The 22,095-nt window shown below is 39.0% G+C and overlaps 2 protein-coding genes across 8 annotated transcripts; one reads left to right on the forward strand and one right to left on the reverse strand.

Annotated features, from left to right (window-relative positions):
• Positions 1–1,409: 1,409 nt before the first annotated feature.
• On the reverse strand, positions 1,410–6,933 carry zgc:153867 (uncharacterized protein LOC337226 homolog). Of its 3 annotated transcripts, none has more exons than XM_056732879.1 (7): positions 6,806–6,933; positions 6,320–6,347; positions 4,825–4,968; positions 4,168–4,341; positions 3,907–3,984; positions 3,623–3,665; positions 1,410–1,927 (listed from the first exon to the last, which is right to left on the reverse strand). In XM_056732879.1, the coding sequence occupies exons 1-6, from the start codon at positions 6,806–6,808 to the stop codon at positions 3,637–3,639; spliced, it is 456 nt and encodes a 151-aa protein (XP_056588857.1). In that variant the 5' UTR covers positions 6,809–6,933; the 3' UTR covers positions 1,410–1,927; positions 3,623–3,636. The 3 variants fall into 3 exon arrangements, with proteins under 3 accessions (XP_056588857.1, XP_056588858.1, XP_056588856.1); XM_056732880.1 differs by having other exon boundaries at positions 3,588–3,665; XM_056732878.1 differs by lacking the exon at positions 3,623–3,665.
• neurod4 (neuronal differentiation 4) lies at positions 4,975–18,120 on the forward strand. 5 transcript variants are annotated; one of them, XM_056732875.1, is made up of 2 exons: positions 4,975–6,162; positions 16,308–18,120. In XM_056732875.1, the coding sequence occupies exon 2, from the start codon at positions 16,314–16,316 to the stop codon at positions 17,358–17,360; it is 1,047 nt and encodes a 348-aa protein (XP_056588853.1). In that variant the 5' UTR covers positions 4,975–6,162; positions 16,308–16,313; the 3' UTR covers positions 17,361–18,120. The 5 variants fall into 5 exon arrangements, 4 of the variants coding, with proteins under 4 accessions (XP_056588853.1, XP_056588851.1, XP_056588855.1 ...); XR_008904823.1 differs by lacking the exons at positions 4,975–6,162; positions 16,308–18,120 and adding exons at positions 7,076–7,273; positions 11,640–11,776; XM_056732873.1 differs by lacking the exon at positions 4,975–6,162 and adding an exon at positions 7,076–7,273.
• Positions 18,121–22,095: the final 3,975 nt, after the last annotated feature.

The following is a 22,095-nucleotide window of genomic DNA, read 5'->3' on the forward strand; positions in this document are numbered from 1 at the left end:
CCTTTAATTAAAACCAAGAGGTAATGACATTCTGGCCTTAAAGCTTTGGTGAAACGCCAGCCTGTGGGAATATGTGGGGGATCGCTGCGTGTCCGTGGCCAGCCTCCTGGCACTCTCTGCCAGATTCCAGTTGAAAGTTAATTGGACGGGGAGAGGTCTGAGACGGCCTGCGCCGAGGCCCATTAGAGATTCCCCTGTCGAATGCAGAGCCACGAGGATCACAGACTCACAAATAGGCAGATTAAAATAATCAATACACTTCACTCGCCTCCGACGCATTCACACAAGCGCACGCAGAAACCAACCGGCACGCGCATATACACACACATCCACACAAAATGAATTCAGTAATTAGTGGAGGACCTATTCACCATTGGTGTATGAGACGTGGCTCTCTGGCACTCGCTCGGTGTGTGTGTGCTGTCTAATGAGGGGGGAATAGTTCTGACTGCTGGTGAGCGGGAAGAGAGAAAAGGTCAGTGAGCTGTTGATGGGCTCTTCTTGGCATCCAACGCATCATGGGTTGTTTCAGCACGGCCACACACAGAATCAAACCTTAAGAATGGCTTCATTGTACCTTTATCTGCCATGAAATATTTATTTGGATAAGTGCACTGTCAGAGAAAAGACTAGATGTCCTTATCCTGGTAAAGGATAAATGTGCTTATTACAATGTAACAATATGCTAGTATGTTCTAATATTGTCTTGTTTTTGGAGAAAATGTGTATTTTAACTTATCCACTGTTCTCTTCATCAAATATAATGGATTTTCTGTTGTTATTTAAAAGTTATTAAAAAGCAAGAATAGCTTTGAATTAACCTTTGATAAGCCCGGCTGCACCAAATGGCACATTTGCAGTAATGAGGTTTTTTTAAAAAGCGCTATGCTTGTGTCAATGAGATTTGCCCTTCTAAGTAATTGAGACAAATTAGTCCGAAGACACTGAACATCCTAGTGCCAATAATGTTTACTTTTAATTTAAGTTACTGACCTAAAACCAAATAGCAATCATTTGAATTGCATTAGTCTAACTGCAAGAGGACCTTAGCAATTTGCTGTAATTTCACTTCAGACAGCCTGGCTGTACAATTAAACACAATCAATTAAGGAGCTGAAGTTTTCAACCAGCTTTCATCAAGTGTAAGAATGGTGCCATCTATCTGCAAAGAAGTGTCCTGCATATGGCAGAGATGATCAACTTTCCTGCTAGAAAATGATGATTCATAGGGACTATGATACATCTGTAACAAGATAGTTGTACAGTTAATGCAAAATAAATAAATAACAGGTGCAGTGGATTCCCTCTTATTCTATTTAAAAGCAAGTCTTTATAATAACTATAAAAAAATGTTAAATCCACCTTTTCTGAATACATAACCAGACTTGAGGAATGAGATACAAACAGAATCTCTTTAAAATGTACTTTATTGGACAAGCTGAACATTCCAAGATAATAAAACAGGAAAATATTATTGCATTTGCGATTCATAATTTCTCAGTTTGGACTTGTTCTGAAAAGGCCAAAAATAACAAATCTGGCCAGATGCGACATTTTAACTACAGCATTGTCTACCGGAAATGCCTGAGGATACACTGGATATTGCGCATACACTCCAAATGTGCTGCATCAAGAGGTTTTATTGCAGACAGTGTCAGCACACGAGACATTTGTCATATCACTATATGATTTGAATGTACCCGGGCAGAATGTGCGTCTAATGGGGAGTTATGAGAACCTACAGAAGATAAAGGCACTTCTAATCATAAAACCCAAATGTGCGCAAACATAAGGTGACTGGAGCAAATGAAGATAATGGAATGAATAGGAAGAAAATATACATATATGAAATGACACAAAAAAAAATAAGACAGACAAATGGGCAGGGTTCCGCATCTTCAACCGCTCATGACCATGCGGACGAGTTCTGTAAAAAGAAAAGAAAAGTTAGACTCGTATTCGCATGAAAAAGGGAAAGTCGACCCTAACTACAGCATGTAGACTAATTTAAACAGCAATGTAGGCTTAAAGGAGTAGTTCACTATAATATGTCATTTTATAAATACAAATATTATATACTATAAAAACATTTTATTTTTGATAAATATATACACTGCCTCAGCGATGCACATCCATGACTTCCATATAACTCAATGACATTGGAAAGGTTACGTGTGATGTAGATTTTAATCCATTTAAACATCCCCGACATGCACACAAACAAGGGCTGGGTATCGATTCTGATGTTACGTTCTATTCGATTACTTTTCACAAGCTCTCCATTCGAGTCAATGATTATAGATTTTAGGATTATACAAATCCTAAAGATATTTTTTTAAAAAGACAGTAAATATCACATTACAATGGTGAATTAAAAAATTAAATGAGAACCTGTATATTAAACACACTTGGATATGTTGAAACAGTATAACACAATTGCACAAAATTAGCTATAAAAAGGAGCTGTATACAGAAATGTATACAGATTTGGAACAACTCGAAGGCGAGTAATTACAGAATTACTCTTTTTTTTTGTATCTCTTTAACCAACAGCTTCCTGTTGAAGTCCCTTATATGTATAAGAACCCTTGTAAGCTTTCCTAACAAGCCTTAATTTGTTTGCGGTGACTGAATTATCCTGAAATTTTAATTTGAAAGTGAACTACTCCTTTGGCAAAGCACACTGCTGTTTTATGTATTTTCCAATAGTAACCAAATATAAAAATTACATTCGAACCACAATCTGATAATCAAAATTAACAAAATGTCCTCCACAAAAGGAGCACATGATCCAAGACACTTGCTGTAGTTGAAGGCCGTTCCCCATTTGTGCTCATCCATAAGTGGTGAGAGACAGGGTGAGAGCAAGATCATTGCTAGCTCCTACTAAACCACAGCTCAAAGACCTAACCAGGTCTAGGATTCAAGAGAATGTTAAAAAAGCTCCATCTGGTTTTCCTCTACAGGGCAAGAGTGGAAATGGTTTATAGCACAGCTAAAATAATGAGAAATCTCAGAAATGTGCTATGAATCAGCCTCCATTAGAAAGGGAGAGAAAGGTCAGCAAAAACAGCCAATCACTGCAATTTAACCGGTTAGTTCAAAATGAAGACAACTGCACTGCTCAGTGCACAGGGAGGGTGTGTGCCTATAATCAGATTTCTTATCAGATACAGATACCAGATCTTATGTGATACACCCTTAACATAATTTATTCATATTGGAGCACGCCAGTGCAATTACAACCCTTGACCTGTGCTAATATGTGAAGCAGTGCGGTTGCCTTTTCTGCGTCTAAACCAGTGGCCTCTGAGAACCGTTGCAAAGATGGCCATATGCAGAGAGCATGCTGTAGGCAGGGGCCAGAGAAACGGCTGCTGCAGAGACAGGGAAGAATCCAGCTATATATCAAAACCTCCAAACTAATCCCAACCAGGCTCTCTAGCTCTAGCCATCACATGATGCACAGCAATCCCCGTGTTCAAATGTTCTATTCTGAATTTAACAAAGACAGGGTGTAAACTGTGCAGTCATGTGTGCCTCTCAGAGAGCATTAAAGAAAAGGCCTGGATGGAATGTTGCATCACGTGTTATAAACGTTGAGGGCGGGAGGCGGACGTACACCCTTGACGTCTTTCAGCCAGACATGATGTGACGTACGAAGGCTGTGGAAGATCAGTTACAGTTACAGCATGCTTTCTCACCATCAGATTCTCAGCAGGTGTACTTTCTTTTTTTATAATAATATAAAATCGTGTCTGTCATTGATGTCCATTACTTGCTTACTTAAATAACTGTTATTACCTTGCACACAATTTGCTTTTGTACACTGGGTTTGAAGGACACAGACTGGTGTGTTGCACTTCATATACCTACAAGGTCATACACTTGGTTTGACACGTTTACCTTCATAATTGATGCAACCGTTAGCATCTTCGTGTCCAGCTAGAAGCGTTTCTACCTCCTCTTCGGACATCTTTTCTCCTAAAATGAAACCATATAGAAAGTAAAATGTCTTGTTACAATATGACAGTGCGCCAACACAACACAAATCATCAGACCCCAAGAAATGGTATATTGTGTTCAAATTAACCATGTATACATTAAGTGGCCTAGAAGTGAGAGAACAGGGTATAAATATCTCCTCTGGAGACCAGGCCAGCTTACCCAGTGTGGTGAGAACATGGCGAAGCTCAGCCCCCATGACTGTGCCATTGCCCTCTTTGTCAAATACTCTAAGCCCCTCCACAAAGTCCTCAAACGTGCCCTGGTCTTTGTTCTTAGCGATGGCCTGGAGCATGGGCAGGAACTGTTCGAAGTCCAGCAATTTGTGGTTCATCTCTTTGACACAAAGACAAAAGATCGTAATCAGACTTAGAGATAATTTTCACACTATCCAGCATCAGAAACGACTATAATTAGCATAGTTGATAAAAGTAATAATAATGCAAATACTGAAACTACTAGAGTCTTGTTGGACATTAAAAAAACAGGTGAGCTGATATCTACAGCATTATAAGAGACGCTGCACAATTTTACCCTCCATTAATTCTAACCATTGAAAGAGGTTATAGCAGACAATCTTGGCATAAAATGTGAACCGTAAACAAACTCATAAAATTATTGGATAAAGGCACCTTTGCACTGATCTACTCGTGCATAATTGCAATTGTAAAGCATTTTCACTTGTTGAGGCCGAGAATTAAATCGCTTTGAAAAATCTATTAATAGATTTTTCAAAGTTACTCCAAACAAAGGCAAACATGTTTCATCAGTCTGGCCCCGTGCCATTCAAAACATTAAATGAGAGTCACTGATTATTACCCTCTGCCTTCGGGTTTCCCAGGACCTTGAGCACCTCCGCATTGACAGGATTCTGGCCCAGAGCGCGCATCACATCTCCGCACTGACTGTAGGTGATCTTTCCATCTCCCGTCCGGTCAAAGAGCAGGAAGGCTTCTTTGAATTCTGCAACGATCATTAAAGACTTTTATGCTGATAAGGAAAAGGCACAACAGACGAGCAAACAAAACAAGATGCATGCTTGACAAGAGAAAGACTGAAATGAAGAGGAATTTGACAATGCATGGAAAAAGGACAATAAACAATATCCCTTGTATTGTAAAGATATAACGGTAGGTCATTCTTTTAAAGATGCCAACTAAATTTAATGAGCCCAACGGATCAGCGCACAAAGAAACACTGCACCGGCCATCAATATTAATGTAATGCCACGGCTATTTTTTGCAGTCTATTCAGGCTGTGGCAGACTAAATGACCACAGAAATCTTATCCATCCACCTTAAGTCAATAGAATATTCAGCAGGGACCTTTTACTCGTTTTAAAAGGCTTGTGAAATATTTAGACACATTAAGTAGCTATTTAACACGAGTTGGGACTAACTTTATGGGACCAAAGAGACCACCATTTAACTAGTTTTAAATTTTAGTACAAAGTGCTTGAACTGTGGGTATAAATAAACCTATTAACGGTCTCTGATCCAAAAAGAATTTGCTAGAACTGCAAGTTATCCGTCGGGACAGGCCTTTCCAAAATACTCCTGCTCAGTAATGGTTTTCCTGCTCAATGGAATGTAGCTGTTCCCTCGCATGGCTGGAATTGCGTCTTTGACCATATATGGTATGAGAGGAAAGCGGCCAGCACTTCGTCAACTTCCTTTGCCTAAACATACCAAAAAATTACCCAAAACGTACCTGCCATTAAAAATGTCACCAAACAGATAAACACACATTTCACAACTCTACGTTTTCTAGTTTCTAGGTCTTATTTAGGTCGAGATGTTTTAAACTCCACGCTCTATTGTTTGCACACGTTCAACACTTCCTGACTGGGACACACCCTCTACAGATATGACGGTCAATTTGCTCTAGAGACAAAACACAAAACTAGGCCTATAAGTGCTGTTATAAATCTCCAAACCCAAAATGTTTATAAACTCCTGTTAATTCCCCAACACACACTTCAAATGAAGGATGCAGGTGAGGTTAGACCGGACACAAACAGACTAGTTTGCGGTCCAAAACGTCATGCAAACCCAATAACATGAGAAAGGATTCGAGAGCACTCACCGTGTATTTGCTCCAAGTTAAACTCAATCTGGAGACGACATACAACAATCGCAAAGGGAAAACAACACAAAGGTAAGGAAAGAACGCAGGGATAGAGTAACGCAAGAATAACCGGACGGGGTGAAGCAAGCAGGCTTTATAGCAAGAAATGGGGGGAAATAATAGATGAGGGAGGCGAAGATCACTTTTGAGACAAGTCGCATGCATTCGGACAAGACTGCAAACTTACCAAGAATCTGGTCCTCGTTGAATTCAGACTGTTTGAGGACAGAACGACACTCAATGAATGTGAAATGATGCACGCTTACAAATAGCAATGAAACAAATGGGATATCTAACATGTGTGGGTCTCTAAACATACATTTGGAATACGGTTGGCCCGGGAACTGTCAAGCAAGTTTTGCTAGCTACAACTTACTATTGTTAGCTAAATCGGCTAACTCCCAGCTGTGCTAGAGAGCGACATTTAAACCAAAACGCAATTTCTGTTTAATAGATCCATTATCAATTTCCTCATCCTCGAAAAACTCTCCAGCGCGCTTGTTAGCATTTAACGTTGAAACGTATTCGTTAGCTAGCAACAAACATGCTAACGTTACAGACTTTGGTTGTCGACTGGCCCCTTTTGAAGTGTTTAAACCTTGCATTTAGTTACATATATCTACAGATATTCAACCAAACGATTTAAAAATAAAATATCCATCTATATGCATACCATGTTTGCCTCTGTGACTTGTTTTCCGGAGCTGGAGGGATGAGTGAGATGGCTCGCGGTAGCGCTGTTGAGTTATGAAGAATGGGGGAGAGTCCTTCCGATGCACAAAAAGTGACACATATGCACAGAGACACGCCCAGCGCAGATCTCTATCGCATGATGATTCAAGTCAAGCGCGTGTAATGTCAACGCTGATGGTTTGTATGTTTGTGAAGCCTTGCAGTTGCGCTTAGTTAGCGAGGTTGAAGGTGCGCTTCGATGCTATACATGCCCACGCGCATGGAGGTGTAAAAGAAGTAATTGTAGGCTGTATTTAAATAGGCAATCGTTTTGCATATTGTGTGCAAAAACTGTCTTCTGTTCGTTCTAACATTGATACATAGTCTCGTGTATTACCAAGACAATAAATGATTGAGTAAATTTCAACTCAAGGTCACAGCAATGCAGTTTAGGAGGACCTTACTGTGGGTAAGCTACAACACTGCCCCATTTCTCAATCCTGATATAGCTCCAGTATTCTCTTTAGATTTGGGGGTTGGGTTGACACAGATTTTTGTTTGCCAGAGGTATTCAGAAGATGATTAGAAAGAGATTACTTTGATGTTTTATTCAGAGCTCATACCACATTCACTTCCTCCCTGATATACACAGCCCTACAGAATATACCATTGGGTACATTTTTAAGTCCATGTCTACATCTTGATTGATTGAACGCTTGATTATAGTGAATGGTGGTAAATTCAGAGCAAAGGTTACTAACATATATTGTTATAGTAAAAACATTAGTTGGTTGCAGTACTGTCACTTACCTCTAATGTGCTGGGGTCAAAGGGTGAATCAGAGGGGCGCAGCATCCGCGGTTTTAATTCTGGAGCTGGTTTTGGAGATGTTGGTGTTGTGGTGGTAGGGCAGGGAAATGGTGGTCCATGTCTCGGTAATGTTCCTCCTGATGGAGACTTCTTAATGGAGGGTTCTCTTTTTGGTGCCATCTCTATACCTGTGCTTCCTTCTTTCCAGTCTCGGTCAGATGACTGGCATTTGTCTCCTAGTAGAAAGATAAGAAAGGAAATGAGGAAAGATGGAAAACGAGAGATTCTCGCAGGTAGGAGGAAGAATCAGGAATACGTGTGAGATGTGGTCGTGTGCAGTGGAAGAGTGTGCGTAGGAGTGCTGTCTCAGTGAGCCTGTCTTTTTGCTTGTACTGATATGTAGGTCAGAATCGTGCACATACATTGGTGTTTCAGTCATCCTAGAGAAGACCCTCAATATGAAATACAATTGTTTTACATCTGCATCACAATCACTTTAAGCTTTTTGTGCGTCTGTCATTGGAAGATAAATAAGGCAATGATATTTATAGATATTTTTATCTTTGTGGTTTTTGAAATTTGTTATCTTGGTTTGTTGTCCTCAATGATTTTTACATAAACCACTTAGAATTATTTTTATACTTTGCTAATCCTTTATTTATTTATTTTGCTGTTGTTGATAATTTATTTATTTGTTTCAGCATGACTGTGTATTATTAGATGTTTTAAATAAAGCATTAAAATCATTGCGTGTTGTACGTGAAATTGTAGGAAATTGAAAAGTAATTGTACATCAATGCATTTTAATTGCCCATGAATTAACCAATCAGGAAATGATTTGGGCGTGACTCCACGGTAGTTCTGTACATGTAGTTCTGTACATTAATGTCCACAGTATATAGCCTCCTGTATATATTGTTCATAGTACATACCGACTGTCATATTTTCATAGAACATTCCTTCTGTAAAGTTTTCTTTTTTCATAGCACATGCCCACTGTATAGTATTTTCCTATTATTGTATTCTGTATTTATTAACACTGTATATCCTGCACTTGCTAATTGCACTTCTGGTTACACCTAACTACATTTCGTTACACTGTACTTGTATTTGTGTAATGACAATAAAGTTGAATCTAATCTAATCTAATCAAAGGCAAAGTTGTGCTTAACTATAACCACTAGATGTCAGTATTGTCCAAAATAACGGCTTTAATAGACCAACCAAATTCAATAAACAAATACCATTAACAAAATCTATCACTTTTTCTTCATACAATTTAATAAAGCCTTGTGGGAAAACAATTGAAAATACTTGTTATTTATGGATGTTGAATAATTCAATTATGCATTTATTTTTATAAAACTACTATTGTTGATAATTCTAATCTTCAAAACGGGCTGTTTGCACTTCGCATCGAATGTAAATAATTTAAGTGGACTTCAAATTATGCTTACAAAGTAAAATCATTTTGCAAATGTTACGTTTTTTTAATTATGTTGAATTTAAAATAAAGTCAAAATATTTAGTAGTTATATTTTGGTTGTCTGTCAGCACAGCGTCAGAAAAGTCCAAACATATTTAGTGCACTTTGTATTTTGATAGAAGCTGTCTAATAATCAATGTTCTCCGCCCCTTAATGGATTTTACGTACAATCCATCGCGCGCTCAATGGGCCTTGAAATCACCGTTTATGTGTCTCGAGCGCCAGAACAATGGTGACACGGGACCCCCAGTGCGCTACCAACGGCACACTGCATTAATTAATTAATGTACATTTTGCCTATTACAAATGATCGTCAGATATGTTTCATTCGTAGCTAAGAAATAGACAGATTATCATGGGTTTAAAAAATGTTTTTTGACCTCACGTGCTTACTCGGAGAGACAGAGATGCTTTTAAAGAGCAAGTCGCCCGAGCAAACACCCAATCTTTGAACCGATTAAAGAGATTAATTTCGCGTTCATTCTGTCTGCACAATAACACAGGCAGCAACCAAAAACGGGTGTAAAAGATCCTTTTTTAAAAGTATGAAACGACTTTAGGTGAAAGGTCTTGAAACATCTGCTTTTTCTCCACAGACCAGGAATGGACCATTATGGCTACCAATTGGAAAAGTAAACTTCTTCCCATTTTGTCCTTCTTTTTCAGGCCTTTGGTGAAAATAAATTGAATTATGCTGAACTAGAATGGGAATCAATTGTTCCTCAGAGGTTCCCCCAGAATGTGTAATAGAATTATAGCAACTGCCCCACCGAATGTCCCACAAAATCCCCGGACCATGCCAAATCATCGAACCACCTGATTTATTTTTAATAGTATTACACCCCTCACTCCGTAGTGTCATGGTAATAACTGTGGCTCCTCCAGCTGCCTCTATATCACATTAGCCAAGCTTAATATTGACTGTGTAGGGCTCACAAAACAATAAGCCTAGAAGACAGCCAGCTTAGAGGCAGCCAACCAATCGGAAAGCTCTGCAGTTTGCTGGAGGGGTGTTAACTAAAGCACTGAAGTTGCCCTGGAGGAGCAGTTCGATCAATGAGATGCTTAGCGCCGGCCGCCGGGGTACCCACATGCACCCGCACCTTTCAGATTCAGGCATCCCTCAACAAGTCCAAGCTGACGAGAAACCATGAAACCTGATGCAACTTGATTCCTTTTATTTTTCGGCCTGTCTTTCACGCAACAAACAAACAATCACTTTTCGTCTCATTTAATCACAAGCCTCAGTGTTTCCAGCTGGCATCTGTTTTTGCATCAAATCATCTGTATAAAAGTGACGAAAAAAAACTTAAAAGAAGAACATTTAAATGTGAAACAAATGTATACCGCAGTCTCTCTTGAAGGTGTGAGAAAGTGGGGCTCAAGCTGGGTTTTGCATGCAAACCATAATGAATATTGAATTTTTAATAAGAAAGTGATTTTTTAAACAGTGGTGTGTGTTTAATTACAGAATCGGATTGAAGAAAAGTAATTGAATGCAAAACCAGATTTACTGGAAATGAAATAAAACCACTTAACACCTTATGCGTCATATTGCTGCAAACCACAGTGGGAATCAAACCATACCACTTGTGTGCTACATGCACCTGATCACACACAATATATGGCCTCCTGCCAGACACACAAAAATGTTTTCATTTGTTGAAATAAAACCCTCCAAACCTGCTCACTCATGTCATTAATTACAATATTCTAATCTCGCCTGGTTTTGCGATACCTATGAATCTTCTAATGATTGTGTTTGTTGGACGGTATAAGAAACGGGGAAAATCTGCCTATTGTGTTTGAGCATACTGATTATGGCCTTTTATTAGTGCATGGGTGCAATCTATTCAACTTCTCTCTCTCTCTCTCCCTCCCATCCACCCTCCCTCCATCCTTCCCAGCTACAGCCCCTTGGGGTATGCCCGTGTCCCAAAGGACAGCCAGCAAAGCAGATGGAACCCCTCCCCCAAACAGGGTAGGGGTTCAAAACGAACACGGGCTGTGATTGGCTGAACACTTCAATTTGTAAAATGTGGTTTGAGAGAAATTCTCTGACCACCTTAATTAGAACTATAAGTGATTGTATTGGCCTTCTTTAAATTGTTCAATTAATGGCTCTAATAGCAACGTGACCTTCAAATTCCCAGACAGGATACATGTGTTATGAATTCGTTGAACTTTGGAGCGATTGTTTGGAATATCGGGATAGATATTGCACGGACACTCTCATATCGATAGCAGAGCAGTTAAACAGTCCAGAGAGGGGTTGCAGGTGGCATATTGCGTAAATGGGCAATTTTACGCTTTCAATTATGCATTGGGCACTTGATATATTATGGGATTGATTTACACAAACTGGCATTCATGCCCAGACCCTATATTTGAGGTTGCTGATGTTTACCCCCATTCTCCGTCATTGGTCCTGATAGAAGAAAAGTAATAATCTTTCGTATGTGACTGTTGATAAAGAGAGTAAAGCTGAGGTTAAAAGTGCACCCCCATGTAGACCTAATTCTGTCCCTTTTCTCCCCAGTGCCAGAAAGCACAAGTCCGACTGTTCATCTGTCCCACAGGATACTATACCGAAGAGTACTCCTGTATTCAGCTCCAGTAAGCAGCAGATAAAGCCGGAGCTCTGGGATTACCTTTACAACACATATCTTTTAAAACACATGCACACACACATGCACACACTCTCCCTCTGTTTTTTATTAAATTGCAGGAAAGAAAAACATTTTTGGCAGGCTTGGAATGCCCATAAAACAGGGTGGAAACAGACACAGACTATGCAAAAGTAAGTTTAAGCGTTAAATTAATTGATAGATTGTTTGGAACTTTTTCGCAGTTTGTTTGTAACGGACAAAAAAGCCATCAAGTCCAAATTTTCATCAAAGTTTTGCACAACAGCCCAGCCCCCATCACCCAAACACACCCCTGCTTTTATAATTATTACAAGGGGCTCAGCTTTCAGGAGACATAGAGGGAGCATGTGTGCATGGCTTTAATTCCTATTGTATTCGTTCAATCTAAGTCTAAGCGAGTGTGTCTGTGTCTGAGCTCAGGAGAGAGAGGGAGTGAGGGAGAGAAAGACAGAAACAAGGACCCATCTGTCAGAGAGGCGAACGAATCCCCCCTACCCACTCCAAACAGGTCCCTTGGGACTGCAGAAAAGGATAACTCACTTGTGGCAATAGTTGTGGGTGTCTTTATTTTAGAAGGACTCTTAACGGAAGGAAATACAACAGCATCACAACATGCTAAAGTAAACAACTATAACGATATTGTTGATGTGTTGTGGGGCGAAGAGGATGCATTCTGTCAGCTCGTGACAGGGGGTGGATGTGCCTGATTAGAGTTTTTTAAAGTCCTGTCACCCCACTAAATGGACAAATAGTATTGCGGGACGGTCCAGAATTAAAGTCGTTCACATGTTACATATTTAGGTCCAGTACTTGTAAAATAGTAGACGGTCTTTTCCTTGGGACTGCAGAGAAGATTGGAGGAGTGCTGTTTCCTTCCCGAATAATGAAATGGGTCACAAAAGTGTGCTTTTTCACTGGATATACATTGAATTCTAAACTGTCTCGACAGGACGATGTCTATTAAACATACAATTGGTTTCCTGCTATGCATTCATGGATGCTGCAGGACAACCTTTAAGACTTGCTGCATGAAGACCTGAAGTACTCAACCGTCAGCATTAAGGTCAGATGGCAAAAAAGAGGAAACTTTCTCATGTGGTTGTAGCGTTCACTTCTGGTCGAGATGGACTAGAAAATGCATCAGGCTTTAGTTCCAATGTAGCTGTCCATCACTAGGGCACAAGGGAGGAGAGTTTAGGCTCAGCACAGGAATTCCCAATACAGGTTGCAGGTGTGACACAGCATTGTGGAGCACTCCAGGGATGTAAGGTTGTGGAGACACATGATCACTTTGGGGAAGCAAGGCGCAATGGGTGCATGTACAGTATAGACACACATGTGATCACTGGATCATATGGAACAGCACCACTCTTAATATGCCTGATCACACTTAAGTATGTTATCCTGTATATGACCTACACACACACCATGTCTGAAGGCCAGTTTCTCAGAAAAAGATAAAGTTACAATATAAAGTTATTTGGAGCCATTAAGAGAGACTTTTATTTATTTATGAATATGTGATAAATTAAGATTTGTCAATTTAGTCTTGATTAATTGTAAATTGATTGTTGACTGTTACTACGCAAATGCTTTCTATCAAAATCTCACTTTTGTTTCATGCTGCCAAGTGGAAGCTTCTTTGTGTGAAAGGAAAGAAGCGTCACCCGAGCAAACTCGCGCTATGAATATTGTCCTATTATACCGATTGTGTTGTCGCGTGAGAGATTATGTCGGGCAGGCGACTGGCGCGTGAGTGCTGCGTGCAGCAGTCGCATCATTTAAGCCCATCTGTTCATTTATCAATTAGTGTCCGACTTGGTTTAAAAGTTTAATCTAACTTTAAAAGGTAAATTTCAAGCGACAGAATAATAAACAAATACATAACGCATGCAAATACGTCATGAGAACAACGTATAGGGACGGTAAATATTTGAGTATTTTAATAATAGCTACTTTTCTTCAAAAAGCAGACAAATGTTTTAATGACACCAACACATTTATTTGTATAAGTTTATAAATACATTTAAAGAAGTTTGATCATATTTCTCTTTATTTGAAACGTGAAGCATTGTTTTATCTGTTTAGCATTAGGCCTAAATAATTATACAACTCTTGTTTAAATTAAATAGGTTATAAAGCAAGGTTATAAATAAGTTATAAAGCGTTACCAAAACTTGCGTTTAAGCGCACTGACTAGGGCACAGATGTGCGCACTTGGCGTGCACAATGGGATCAGTGAGAGGACACGTGTGACCTGAAGCCCTGCAGTCAATAGCGCACTACTACAATAGAACCCCTACTGTGGCACGAACACATCATATGTAGCCCATTCCAACAAATAAAGTCAAACTATTACTCAATATGCAATGCAAAACTTTCATATTTTTTATGTTGAATTGGAATTTTAAATATTTGCAAAATACTTTGTGTTTAAGTGCTGAATGTATAAGTTAAACTAATAAAATCAAAGAAATACAAACTAATAAATCCTTAATGACCTTTTGCTGTTTTATCGAATTTTCTTTACGCAATTCCTGTTAAATTTGTAAATCAAACCTTCATCATATCTACTAGGCCTATCTGATGGAAAAAAAAGTGATGGGCAACAACAACCAAAAACGTGATGGGCACGGTTGGGTGGTTTATTTTGGTGAAACAAAACCGTTTCAGCTTAATTAATCCAGCAGTTTTTGAGCGTTATGTTTTGGAGGGCTGAAGGGCGCTAATGAGCGGACGGAGCGAATGAATGAAACGGGTGAACAACACACACACCTGCTCGCACTGCACCAAGCTGTCACAATCATTTACAGCGACGCGCGCGCGTCTTTGTAGACTAGACTACTGTAATTAGAGTTAAGACCAACGTTTGACCTCGCCATAAACCAAATAGGGCTCAGGGGTATTAATCCAGCACTGAACGGGCTTTATTGGGGCAGAAAATGACGTTAGGTCAGGATAAAATGGGGCGAAATTTGTACTTCTTCACAATGCTAGTTTTGAACCTGGAACACTAACCAACAAATACAGCTGAGTTAAATTGCATACATAAATTATGTCAGTGACATAATCATCATATCTAAATATTCATTTGGATTAAAGATTCAAATAGAAACACAGTAGAGAAAGAAAGAGAAGACAGGGGGGTAAATGTAAACCAAAATTATAACAGGTGCACAGATTCTGTCTTTACTTTTGCTTTAACACAAATTACACCGTTCCTTCCGTTTAAATGCGAAGGCCCTCGCACACAAAGCCTCAAGGATGAATGAATGCACACAGAAGTCGTGAAACTTTGGCCACGAGCGAGCCACGCGCGTTCGGATAATCTGGAGAGGTGGGGTGTTTGTGGGCGGGGTTTGTGAGACTAACTAGAAAGGCGAAGCCGGGAGTGCGTGCGCTTCAGTGAGACTTGATGCGGTCTGATGCATCAATGATGGAGAGCTGGAGGAACTGAACGAGTGCAGACGTATTTACGGGAAAACCTCAAAACTTTTAAAGCATCTTTCAGAGTATTCGTTTTTACATTGCGTTTAGAAATTCTGACGGCTGTTTACATTTTCTAGAAGTGACGATTAACAGGTATGACTGTTTACATTTACTTTTCAGTGTTCAGTATACATTTTACTGTTCAGTTTTATGTTGATTTGTTTTTTAGAAACTTTGTGATATGGCTTTGCAAATTGTTTTTTTTATTCTGGAGATACTTATCATCAAAGATGTTGTAATGCATCATGATCTCGAAAAGTGCGTTCTATTAATATTATGATTCATCAATTTGATTAAAAACAAAATAAAAATGGTAAACAAATTTATTAACATCCGAAATATCAAGAATTTTTGTAAAGAAAATGCATTTAGCAGTGTCATCCATGATCTTAAGTGTAGAAAGTAGAAATGCGTTTCGTTTACTAAATTGCATCCTACATTATTAGTTCTACAAACTTTTGTGTTTTGCATATAAATTAGAAATGTTTAAGATTTATAGGAACGCAAATGGAATTAACCAGTTTTATTTGGTAAAACACGTTTTGGAGACAATGCTGTTTTTCAATCAAATCAAATTCAAAACAGTTCAAGTTGTATTAGCATGGCAAATTAAATCCGAGCGCTTTATCTGTGGACTAAATCCAGTCGTGTCCCAGATTGACAGCGTCTCCACAACGACTGCGCAGTGGTCGGAAATCAAAGCGTTTGGATAAAAAGTCTTTGCCATTAGATCCCGCATTAAAACTGAGAGAAGAAATTGAATTCTAGAGCTGTAAGCCATATAATAATCATCACAATAATCGTTTATTCTCTGTTGACTCTTTCTGTGACTCTCTCAGTGACCTTCTTTATGATTTACTCATGTTTGCTGTTACTTTCATTTCCAAGCTAATGCAAAGCACAATTTTAAAAGTCTAAAGTTAAAACACTTTAACATTAATGTTAGAGGAGAATTACATTTTCATACCACTAACAAAAGGCATATATATATATTTATATGGGTTTATATTCATATGTTTATTTCTTGTAAGCGTTTTTATGTGAGTTAAACTTAATCGTTGTGCCCTCAGTTTACAATGATGACCAAACCTTATGGCAAGCCAGGGGATGTGACTGAGCTGGTCAGCTCTCTTGGATGGATGGAGGAGGACCTCAGCTCACAGGATGGAGACCGGACACCTGAAATAGGAGGTCGCTATATGCTAAATAGTAGGGGACAGATGGAACTTGGCAGTGAGGATATGGAGGAAGAGGAGGGTGATGAAGATGAAGAAATGGGTCTTGATGGAGAGAACGCACCCAAGCGGAGAGGTCCTAAAAAGAAGAAAATGACCAAAGCCAGGCAGGAACGGTTCGTTGTTCGCCGTGTCAAAGCCAACGCCAGGGAACGTTCACGCATGCACGGGCTGAATGATGCATTGGACAGCTTGCGGCGCGTCATGCCTTGTTACTCAAAGACCCAGAAGCTCTCCAAAATTGAGACTCTGCGGCTGGCCCGCAACTACATCTGGGCACTGTCTGAGGTTCTGGAGAGCGACCAGTCACCTGAGAGCCACGGTTTTGTGGAGATGCTATGCAAGGGGCTTTCACAACCTACCAGCAACTTAGTGGCTGGGTGCCTCCAACTGGGACCTTCAACAATGATGCTTAATAAACTGGATGAAAAGTGCGGCATATCAGGAGCAGGTGGTCAGCAGGGCCACCCCATTAGCTATCCCTCACCGGGGCTGCCCAGCCCACCCTATGGCTCATTGGAGGCCTCACACTTGCTACATCTTAAGGGTTTCAAGGGGGTTGCCTACGAGAACTTCTCACCCAACGAATGCAGCAGTGGCACACCACCTTATGACGGGCCTCTCACACCACCTCTTAGCATCAGTGGCAACTTCGCAGTAAAGCAGGAGCCCTCACCACGCGAGACAGAGAGGAACTTTACACCCCACGCCGCCCACTATCTTTCCTCCCACCCTTACCCACCGTCTACCTTGGCAGGTCTTCCAGCTCCTCAGGTTCACACACTCTTCCAAGGTTCCCGGTACGAGCTTCCTTTAGACATGGCTTTCGAACCGTTTCCCCCGTCACACATGGTGACATCACAGATAAGCACCATTTACAGTGAATGAACAAATGACCACCAGAGACATTCAGCAAATCTGCCTCCTGCTCCTCAGCGTGCCTCCAGGGGCCCAGCACATTTAAGGAGATACTTTGCATGTATCCTGTCTGATCCATTAACAGACCATATAGTGATCACCAAGAGAAACATACAGTTTCTGAATCTTAACCTACCCGTGGCAATTGAAGTTCTGAGAATGAGATGCATATTTTCGTTAATTTATTCTTGTATTGTCATGATTAAGTTTGTTACTATTTTAATTGTAATTTGTTTTCTGTATAAATGTGATGTTCTCCCCAAATAGAAAGGTTTTTTTGCACATGGCATAAAAACGCAGCAAATAGACATAGATAAACGGTACCTATAGCGAGATATTGGAAGGTTTGAAAAGAATCGCATGAACAGTTGTTTTTAGAACCCTGTTCAAGCATATGCTGGTTTTGATATGTTTTCCCGATATAAACAACAGAATGAAAGGAATAGAAAAAAAATATAGCACAATTCTACTGGCGTAACATTTATTTATGACTGTATTTAATATTTATTTTGATGACAATTGTACATGTTTTAAAGCAATTTGTCAGCACAATTCTTTAGTTTTGGTACACTGCCAGTCATTGCTACCAATATCAAAATATCTTATTTATTTATTGGTTTTCTTTCTGTTTAATGTATTTTTGCCATTCTCCACAATATTTGTAATTTTGCTCAAGCATTTGTAAATATTTACCTGTTTCGCACTTAATAAAATGAATATTCTTATACAATATGGCACCCTTTTGTTTCATATTTATTGGTTCAGATATTCATAATTGTAATCAAAAACATGGCTTAACCTAAAAGCAATTTTGCAAGTAATAGGTTTAAAAGTACAATCAAATGTTACACTGCTTTGTCCAATATGTAATTCATAAACTTGCGTCTAGAGCAAACTAGAAATCATTCATTAAATCTTTTTTCATTCTCTGTAACCAAATATTTTATTATTTATAAATTAATATATTTCTTTCCCTGCCTTCGACACAGGAACATTACCATTTTAAAACCTACATTGTACAAAAAAATACATTATATTTAAATATATTATATTTAAATTTGCTAGGCAATCCCCCACTGAATATGCCAGGATTACAGGCCATGAATGAGAAACGTTTTTTTGGTCATTAATATTAGTGTTATGATGGGAGTCAGTGGAGCATGTGGAGCCATGGGAACACATAGCTGCAGAACAGGTGACTGTGTCATGGGATCCCCATTCACTCTCACTTGTGTTTTCCCAGCCTTTTCATTGCCAAATTTGCCAACGAAACAAAACAAGCACACAAAAAGAGGCCTACCAAAAACGGTGAAAAAATAAAATTGTGAAAAAAATGATTTTCAATGCTGGTTCCCAAACGTCTAGCCTGTCGAATGGTCTAACAGAAATCCTGCAAGTGCCTATTGATATTGTCAGCCTGTTTCCCCACAAACCTTTATATCTGTGGAGTATAGGCCATCGTTGACTTTAGCTCTCTGCATATTGGACAATGCGATGCCTCTCCAAATGGACTAACACAGAGATGATGTGAGGAAAAGCCATGGGACGAGTGTGTGTGAAAGTGTGTTTATTGTTAAAAGCGGCACTAAAATGAGAATGGGTGCCTCAGAGGTTGTTGTGCCTGAAGTGGACCCCGCCTCATCCACAGCTCCAAAGGTTTGTCTTTTCCAGCCCTGGCAAACCAAGAGAAGGAGAAAAAGGGAGCGATTGTATTAGCGGGCGCCACTGGTCTATTGTAAGTGCAGTGTGTTCTTTCTCTCGACCTCTGACCTGCATTGTTGTGAGGAGGCTCGTTCGGAGAGCCGAGACAGCTGGGAGAACTGCGGGGGGCTGACGGACAGCTGGGGCCAAACTAGAGAGAGAGATGGCAAGGGGGAAAAGAGAAAGTGGAGAATCCAAAACAGACGAGGTGAACAAGGTTCTGTGTACCCCCATTCTTAAGTGACCTCTTTCCCTCTCCTCTTGTGGGTCAGCTGGGCATTGGAATGACACATAGCTCCACACAGAGAGTCACTGAGGATGGGTAATGACAGAATGCAAGGTGTCAAGTGCATGGAATGATTGCAAGCTTTACTCTGTATAATAATGGAGTTGGATTATGTCAAGTCATATGGTCAGATCCCAGAAATCTTTCATTTTATACAAATCCGTGTAAAAAAGAAGCAATATGTTTGTCTAAATTTGACGCCAGCATTCTGTTTAACCATATCTATTGTTTTTACATTTTAAACATAAATACAAACTTCACTTTTAAAAAAAACTAACTTCAGTATTTTGGGCAAGGAAAACAGCAAACTGAGCATGTTGATAGAAACTAAACAAATTGATACCCACAGAATAAACAACACAAATGCTTTTAGTGGCCCTTTAACATTGTTCATGGCCAATATATCAGCCGTCTGGACTCAGCAGGGTTGAAATAAGGGAAAATTTTCAAAGTTGTCAGCTGCTGTCAACACAATCATTCGAAAACGCAAAAGAATGAAGAGAAAGGGGTGCAAAGACTGCGTAATGTGGCGCTTTCCCATAGGGCAGATGGTCATTGCTGTGACCTCAGTGCCACGGCAAATACCCATGCAAACGTTATATAATGAAAATAGAAGTCAACAATCTAGTGCGCTGTTTTCAAGATCCAAAAGATTTTTTTGTAATCGAAGCAAATCTATTATTGTGTTTTTACTTTAAATCTGCCTACCACCACTTTAATAAATACATGAAAGCCTTAAACAGAGCGTTTGGACAATTACTGTAAAAATGTATGACATTAATTCCAAATATTTTCATCATGAAACAACTTTTATTGCACTAAAAATAGACCATTTTGAATACAAAACAATTATAAATAATATATATTAATATTGTTTTTCTATTTTAATTATTTATAGACTTTTGAACCTTGGGAAGCCAACAAATGAAATCAGAAATTATTGACACTTTCTTGTTGACAAACGTGAGCAGTTATTGTGATAAATTGCCCTTGTGGGTTGCTCTGCTAGGGCATCGGTGTGAACTTGAGGGCAACTGACATCATATATCCATTAGAATAACTTTATGACAAGCTGGGCAAAAGAAACTGGAAAAAGACAATGTGTAACAATGTGAAATGTGAAAAAGTAATACCTGTTTTTAGATTCGTTTCACTTGCTTTGATATTTTGTTATCTGAAATGAAATTCCTTTATTTTAAACAAGTATTCTGGGTTAAACACAAACAAAATTAATTTAATCTGTGGCATACTGTCGAAAAAACAGAATAAAACAGTTAAACCCATACTAAAGCCAAAAAAATATTTCAAAAATGATAAGTGTGAGATAATAGCAATATACCACAGTACGTCCTAAGTTGTGTGTTCAAACCCTTTTTGGGGCCACTGAAAAAATAGAATGAGTTACTACATTCTTTAGATATGGACCACCAGGCCTCTGTATGTGGAGTTGTGATTTTATAAAAGTGAGGCTGAGAAGGGGGGTGGATGATGGGACATTAAAGTGCAGTCTGAAACCTCTTTCACTCCTCCCCAGTTTTTTTGTCTCACTGGCACTAATCCACTGGCCAAACAACACAGGCTCCCGCTAAATGAAAGGTCCTGATCCATGGGGGGAGATGGGGGATAAAGCATTGTGATTAAGATTGTATTAATGGGGCCATAGGAGGCTGGAAGGCTTTAATCAGTGTCTGTGCTGCCGTAATCCTCTGCCTTTAAGCTTCGAATAACACCGTGATCCTCCTCCTCATGAGTCACATCACACACGCTCTCACAAACACACTGGATGGGCTGGAGAAGAAGCATGAGGTCAAGGTACAGAGTTGAAGCACAATGAAACTGATAGGTGGTGCAGCTTTTGGAAAGCAGCTGGATGAGGAAACATGAGGAGAATGTGACAAAATATACCTGTCGGCAAGTTAAAGTAGAAAAAGCGAAAAGGTGTAGTTAATGCGAAAAATACACATACAATATATGATATATTTTGGATTTAAAGTTACGAACAAAACCACAATCCAATACTAAATTTGCATGTGGATGTTGACCACAAAGAGATACGGGTACATAAATAGGACAACTGGGCCTAGCTGTCACACGGGGAGCAGAATAATAGCTGATTTAGTTACTTCAGCGAGTCGCGAGCAATTTTATACAAAAACATATTTTCTTAGTAAATTTTTATTACTTTGCTTTCAAACTTAATATTCAACAGTTTGTTGTCATTAATGTCTTTAATCTCAATATTTTCATAACACCATTAATAATGCAAAGGTCAACTTTATAATTAAGTACATTATAATCATGGTTGATATTGAACTGTAAAAAGTATTATACATTATGTAATTTTTATTTATCATTGATTTATCAAAAACAACTTGAGCAATTTTCCAATTAAAGAATTAATTTGCAAAAACAGATATGGTAAGTGTTTTTTATTATGTTACCCTGTTTTTATTGTGTTAGTTAGCTGTATTTTTTTGTTATTATAACTCAATCAAAACAGCCAAGCTACAGTTTGCTTGATATTATTTTATACAAAAAACATCAATTTTATATAAAAACTTACTTTCTAAATAAACAATTTTTACTTTGCTTTCAAACTTATCATTCAACGGTTGGTTGTCTTTAATGTAATTTTTTCCTTTAAACTGAAATCTCAATATTTTCGTATTTTCATAAAAGCCTTATACGGCAAAGGTCAACTATATAATTAGGCCTACA

Source organism: Triplophysa dalaica, chromosome 20 (genome assembly GCF_015846415.1).
Source record: "Triplophysa dalaica isolate WHDGS20190420 chromosome 20, ASM1584641v1, whole genome shotgun sequence".
Classification (NCBI taxonomy): Eukaryota; Metazoa; Chordata; class Actinopteri; order Cypriniformes; family Nemacheilidae; genus Triplophysa; species Triplophysa dalaica.